General features: G+C 35.6%; 1 protein-coding gene across 2 annotated transcripts; it reads left to right on the forward strand.

Annotated features, from left to right (window-relative positions):
- Positions 1–676: 676 nt before the first annotated feature.
- On the forward strand, positions 677–6,645 carry LOC107865524 (cingulin). 2 transcript variants are annotated; one of them, XM_016711781.2, is made up of 9 exons: positions 677–1,119; positions 2,138–2,329; positions 2,420–2,542; positions 2,655–2,692; positions 2,810–2,918; positions 3,077–5,347; positions 5,494–5,649; positions 5,900–5,961; positions 6,063–6,645. In XM_016711781.2, the coding sequence occupies exons 1-9, from the start codon at positions 1,042–1,044 to the stop codon at positions 6,268–6,270; spliced, it is 3,237 nt and encodes a 1,078-aa protein (XP_016567267.1). In that variant the 5' UTR covers positions 677–1,041; the 3' UTR covers positions 6,271–6,645. The 2 variants fall into 2 exon arrangements, with proteins under 2 accessions (XP_016567267.1, XP_016567263.1); XM_016711777.2 differs by having other exon boundaries at positions 679–1,119; positions 2,129–2,329.
- Positions 6,646–7,152: the final 507 nt, after the last annotated feature.

Here is a 7,152-nt window from a genome sequence, read left to right on the forward strand (position 1 = left end):
AATTTTTTTTAAGATAAAAAGACTTTTAATCATGCAAGTCCTAAACGAAATATATTTTGCTTTTATCAAATGCTGTTAAACCGGATATGAAAAAAGTTAAATTTTAAAATTAAAAAAAAAGAAACATTTTTTAATGAATTATAGAAAAAAAGATGAATAAATTGAAAAGGTGAAAATAATAAATTTTATTAATTATATATCATGCAATTAATTAATAATTTTACTAGAAGATTTCACCTAATATCTGATCAGTCAGATTCTTGAAAGAAGACAAAGAAGCTTCCCTTTACAATATTTTATTTTCTTCTCTCTCTTTCTCCAATTGTCTACAAATATAAACAATAAAGTCACTTATTTAGCCAAACTAAAAGAAAAACACTCCCTCTAATTTTAATTGTTCATTATATTATTAATAATAATAATTATTTTATTATATTTATTTAATTAAAAAATTAAGAAATAATTAATTATTTTATTTTTATCATTAAATATTATATTTCTTTCTCATTTATATAACTTATACTGATTAATAAGTGAAATTTAATTATTATTTTATTTATTATTTCTTAAAGTATGTATCAACTATTATTACTCTATATACATACTTGAGTATTTGAGTAATATATACAGTTGTCACTATTTGAGAAATCTTTTTCAAAGGGCACTGTTATACTTATATATACATATATATATATACACACAGAGGATGCAGAGAGAGAAAGAAGAGAGAGAGAACCACTGTGTGTGAAAATTTGGAAGAAAACCCACTTCAGATCTACTCCTCTTTCTTGTCAACACATTCTTCATTATTTTCACTACCATTTCATCAAAGTTTCCACACTGGAAGCTCCATTTTAGTAGTAACTCACATTTCCATCCACCGTATATTTAACTCACTGCCACGTGTCACCTTCTGGGTATTCTGTTTTTTAAGCTGCATGGTCATTTTCCGGCGAGGTTAGCCGGAGCTCCGGCGGGAAATTGAGGTGGGTTTTTTTGAGAAAATGTGTTAATTGAAGGGTAAAAGTGGAAAAAAATAAAATGTTTAAGACTGGTAGATGGAGAGGAGAAAAGAACAAGATCAAAGTTGGGTTCAAGTTGCAATTTCATGCAACTCAGGTACTTTAATGTCATTTTACATTCTTGAAAGTAAACTTTTAGTCAAAGATTGGATTTTTTCTTACTGTCATTTTACTTACATTTTTATTATAACCGTAGTGTTCGGTCAGCTTTTCGTGCAGCTAAACTAATTTTATGGAATACCTGCTATCTTCTACTGTCATTTTACATTCTTGAAAGCAAATTTGTAGTTAAAGATTGGATTTTTTTACTGTCATTTTACATTCTTGTAAGCAAATGTTGTAGTCAAAAGATTGGATTTTTAATTTATTTTTTACTGTCATTTTACATTCTTGAAAGCAAATTTTGTAGTCAAAAGATTGGATTTTTAATTTATTTTTTACTGTCATTTTACATTCTTGAAAGCAAATTTGGTAGTTAAGATTGGATTTTTATTCTTTCTGTAACTTGTTTTGTTTGTTGTGAAAGCATTTTCTTGGAAAGTATAGTGTTGAATGTTATTGGAAAAGACAATGTGAAATTTGATTGCTTGCTTGTATTTTTTTGGTAGATTATAGAGTTGTAAAGGTGGAAAAAACAAATTTTTTGATGTGTAATTTGATGTATAGATTGATGAATGATGCAATTTAGTTTGTTTTGGGGGTGGATGGTGGGTGGGTTGATTTTGGTTAAAAAGAAGTTTGAGGGCTTACATGGTGAAGATCTTTGTGTTTAGACATCATATGATTCATGTCATTCTGCATTTTCTTCTTAATGGGAGGTGTTTGCTGCTTCCATTTTCATATTCTAAGTTGTTTTTGTTTGTTGGATTTGTGGGGTTGATTTCTCGAATGGTCACTCGACTAATAGTTATTATCCCATAAAGTCGCCTTAGTTCTTGATTCCAATTTTTTTCCACAAAGAAAGTGACTTTTCGAGATAGTAACTATTAGTTGAGTGACCATATGAGAAATCAACTCCGCATTTTCTTTTGTGTGTGTTTGGGGATGAGGTGGGGGTGGGATGGGGGGTAAGTGCGGTGGTTGAGTGTAATGGGAAAATTTATTAGGTGTCACAGGTAAAAGGAGATGCATTAATGGTAGCTGTGGTCCCTGCTGATGTTGGAAAGGCAACGGTAAGATCAGAGAAGGCCACGGTTCGTGATGGGAACTGCTACTGGGAGAATACAGTACTCGAAACCGTGAAATTAACTCGAGAGCCAAAGTCGGGCAAGATTCATGAGAGGATCTATAACTTTGTTGTGGGAACTGTAAGCAATATTTCAAGTTTATGGTTTTGTATGTTACGCTGCGTGATAATTAAGAGAGTTATATGAATTCTTCGGATGTATATTGTGTAGGGCTCTTCAAAAAATGGAGTCGTAGGTGAAGCTTCAATTGATTTTTCGAGTTATGCTGATGCTACTAAGGTGTCCTTGGTGTCTCTACCCCTCAAAAATTCAAAATCTGAAGCTTTGTTGCATGTATGTATTTTAACCCTTTTTAAAGACTCTTTTAGATTGGTATTTATGATTGGTATTTTGTATTTCTTTGCAATGGTATAATTGGTTTACGTTTGCTATTGTTAAATTGTAGGTTTCAATACAGAGGATTCAGGATTCTGCTGATCAAAGGTGCTACCGGATTTCGAGAGGAGTTTCATGATTTTTTTGTGTGTATTTAGTTTCTGATTGCAAGTTGAAACTAGTGACTAAAAAGAAGTTTCCATTTTTTTTTGGGTGTTTTTACAGTGTTGTTGAAGAAATCGAAAATGCAAAACTGAATTCTCTGGATAAAAGCTTGAGATCGCAATTAAGCAATGGTGATTTCGAAGAACTAGTTAAAGACAATTCTATTGAGGTAAACACATAAAGACCTAGTTCTGGTTGTGTGTACACGCACAAACACGTGTATAACCTGCATATATCTGTCGATCATTCAATCAACTATGCCTCGTTCTTGGTTTTCTGAATCTTGACTGACAAGATTGTGTCATTATTTGTGCTTTTATTTGACAGGATGATCTGGCCAATAAACCTGAATCTCAAAATGCTGGAAAAAACGGCAACTGCCGGACGTCAAGTGAATCTGATATCACCCTGTCCAGTTCTAGGAGCAGCTCAGGGCTTGATACGCCTTGTGAAGTTCCATTGAAGAACAACATGGGCCATCAGGAGCAGATAAACTTTCCATCCACTCTGAATCATGGTTTGGTTCCCCAGAAGCAAAATAGCAATGTGTCAACAGCAGTTCATGAAGAAAGTCCGGATGTACAATGGGAGTGGATGGGAGGTTCTGCTTTTGACACGAGTACAGATGCTTCTGCAGGCACTCCAAAAGAAGCAGCCCTTCTAAGATTAACATCACAAGAGGCCTCAGATGTTGAAAAGCTCAAAACTGAGCTCATAGCTATGGCTAGGCAAGCAGACATGACAGATTTGGAACTACAGACTCTTCGGAAACAGATAGTCCGGGAGAGCAAAAAAGGACAGGACTTATTAAAAGAGGTAGCTAGCCTGAAAGAGGAACGAGATGCTCTCAAGGAAGAATGCAATAAATTTAAAGCCTCGCAGAAACGTATGGATGAGACAAGGTCCAAAGACAAGTTGCTTTATGACAATGGAGATATTCAGGCTCTCGTCCACGAGCTTAGACAAGAGTTGAATTATCAGAAGGACCTTAATGCCAATCTTCAGATACAACTTCAGAAGACACAGGAATCAAATGCTGAACTAATTCTTGCTGTTCGTGATCTAGACGAGATGTTGGAACAGAAAAACCAAGAAATTGCTAGGTTACCCAACAAATCGACGACCTGTGATGATGATGCTGAAAAGTTTCCAGATGTTATCTCCAACTCCAAACATGAAATGACTGATGAAGATGATGAAGAGCAAAAGGCACTTGAGCAGCTTGTGAGAGACCATACTGATGTCAAGGACACACATGTGCTAGAGCAAAAAATCATGGACCTACACGGAGAAATTGAGATCTACAGAAGAGACAGAGATGAGTTAGAAATGCAGATGGAGCAACTTGCGCTTGACTACGAGATACTGAAGCAAGAAAACCATGACATGTCGTACAAACTGGAGCAAAGCGAGCTACAGGAGCAATTGAAGATGCAGTATGAGTGTTCGTCCTCATATGCCACTGTAAGTCAACTGGAAGCCCAGATTGACAGCTTGGAGAATGAGCTGAAGAAGCAATCTGAAGAATTCTCCGACTCTTTAGTCACCATTAGGGAACTCGAAGCTCAAGCGAGAAACTTGGAGGAGGAACTGGAAAAGCAAGCCCAAGAATTTGAAGCTGATCTCAGTATGCTGACTCGTGATAAAGTTGAACAGGAGCAGAGAGCGATACGAGCTGAAGAAGCCCTGAGGAAGACAAGATGGCAAAACGCTAGCACCGCAGAGCGGCTTCAGGAGGAATTTAAACGGCTTTCTGTCCAAATGGCATCCACTTTTGAAGCTAATGAAAAATTGGCTAGCAAAGCATTGAATGAAGCTAATGAATTCCGCCTAGAGAAAATGTATCTTGAAAATAAGCTCCGGAAATCATCTGAGGAGCTTCAGTCAATCAAAGACCATTATGAAGCAAAGGTTTTTGAGCTTTCGAGCCAGGTGAGTAGAATGTCAGGTCAAATAGAAAAGTTGCAGACAGAAATTGGAGAAAGGTCTTTGCAAATACAGAAACAAGAAGAGCTTGCCAAAGAAAGTCAGCTGTGCCTGTCACAGAAAATTATAATCCTTGAAGCCGAGATTGAAAATCTTCTAACAGACAAGAAAATATCTTCTGATCATGAAGAACAAAAGAATAGCATGATGGCAGAGTTGGATAAGATGAGGACCTCAATTAAAGACATGGAACTGCTTGTAGAAAAGGGCTGCAATGAAAGAAGTGAACTGGAAACTAAGCTTGCGTCAGTGAGAAAAGAAGCCGATGATTCTCTCAAGGAATTAAACTATATGAGGTCTCTTAAGGACGAGAAGGGGGTGTTAGCTGGAAAACTGCATTCAGAAGTAGATAACCTTAAATCTAGATGCACTGAAATGAAAAGGATGTTGTTTGAGGACGAGGTGGAGAAAGAAAAATTGAAAAAACAGGTGTCTCAATTGAAAGGTGATTTGAAGAAGAAAGAGGATGCATTGAATAGTTTAGATAAAAAGCTCAAGGATGCCAACGGTCGAGTAATAGCTTCTAATGGAATGAAAACAACATCAAAGAACAACAAATCCATGCCCTCAAGAGAGGTTGCAAGTCTTAAAGAGAAGATAAAGTTGCTTGAGGTAAATACTCTACTGAATGTAGTTCGAACTTCAAAATAAGTTGCTATCCGCGTCTTCTGTTACATATTTTTTTGCTTTTCGTTATATACAAAGATTGTCTTTATGATGTTACTTATTAATTCTGTATATTTTTTAATGACCTATAGGGTCAAATCAAGCTGAAGGAAAGTGCACTGGAGAGCTCAACAAATTCATTTTTGGAGAAGGAGAGAGATCTTCAAGACAGAATAGAGGAGTTAGATAAAAGATTAGAAGAACTCACTCAGAATGCAGAAAAGCTATCTGAACAAGAGTCCCGAAAGGTTTGCTGCACACCATCTAATTCGTTACTTAGTAAATGTCAACAGCAAGAAAGTTTATTCTTCTCTTGAGAACTTATAAATTGGTGCACAAGGAGAACAAATTGAGCATACAAGTATTACTGTATGTTTATAGCTTTAGTACTAAGCAAAATTAACTCGTTCAAGTTTCAATTGACACACGTGTGGGGTTTTAGCACGCATTGACTTTTATGAAATAGCATTGTAAGTTTTTGGTTCATATATGATACAGGTAGTTGCGGAAGTTCTAAGTCCAGAAGATGAAAGTCCCTGCCAAATGCTGACAATGAAGAGGTATGAGTTCTCATATTCTAGTCGATCTTTCTAGCTTACCAGAAATACGAATGTGTCTTTTATTTATCAATTTTCTCATTGGAATACCTTTGTTGTTACAGCTGCAATGGCTGTTCACTTAACAAGACAATACATATCGAGGAATTGTCCAACGAAATTGAACACCTGAGGGAAAGGAACAACGTAATGGAAGATGAACTGAAGGAAATGCAAGAGAGGTATTCAGAAATAAGCCTCAAGTTTGCTGAGGTAGAAGGAGAAAGACAGCAACTAGTAATGAAATTGCGCAACGCGAAAAAGAATCCATAAAAACAGTTCCATGGAGGCAATGAAACCAGGTTCTTTCTTCCAGAATAGTAAATGTGAATTGTACCCAAAAAAAAAAATAAAAAAAAAATTAAAATACATGTATATTGGTGAGGGAATTTTTCTCTTTTCTCATTATTTTTTCAATATTTTGTTTTTAGCATATAGTGCTTGACTTTAGCATTTAGATATTATACAAGAATGTAAAGTAGTCTACCAAATACCACATGTCTCACAAGTTGTCTAGAGTATTTTCAGCTGTTTCTGTGATTAGTGTTTGGTAATGTCTTTCCGATCATCATATTTCATTCTTTGATATGTAAAAGAAGAAAATTTGTACTAGATATTTGATTGATAACAGTCCACTTTATAGTGTCCCTTAAACTTGCAATGATCACAAAATGCACTGGGATTGTAGTTCCTTTTAAACCTTGTGTTTCCAGTACCAGACTTTGTATGCATTGCTATAGCATCTGCCTATCCTAAACCTTGATTTTTGTTAGCTACAGACCAGCTGCATTAGAGGGTAGCTGACATAGCTCGTTGGTTTTCATCACTCATTACCATTGCATACGCTTGATGAACACTTGGTACAGAACTCAAAAATAGAATAGGACTTGTTACTTGAGAGTATGACTCATTCAGTCCCATCTAAAACTGATATAGTTTTTTTCTCTGTAAGTATTGGATTGCAACTACGTGCTGGAATCATAGACTCAAATTCATCCCAAAGATCTTTAAGCTTTGTGTAGTACAAAAAAACTGATTGAGTGCCTTGATTACATGTGGCAATTTCTTGATGAATGTTGAATGCTCGAGATCCATCAATTTTTTCAAACCTTTCTCTTAAATCTTCCCACACAGCCTGTGCATTTGTGGCATAAA

This window comes from Capsicum annuum, chromosome 1, assembly GCF_002878395.1.
Source record: "Capsicum annuum cultivar UCD-10X-F1 chromosome 1, UCD10Xv1.1, whole genome shotgun sequence".
Lineage (NCBI taxonomy): Eukaryota > Viridiplantae > Streptophyta > Magnoliopsida > Solanales > Solanaceae > Capsicum > Capsicum annuum.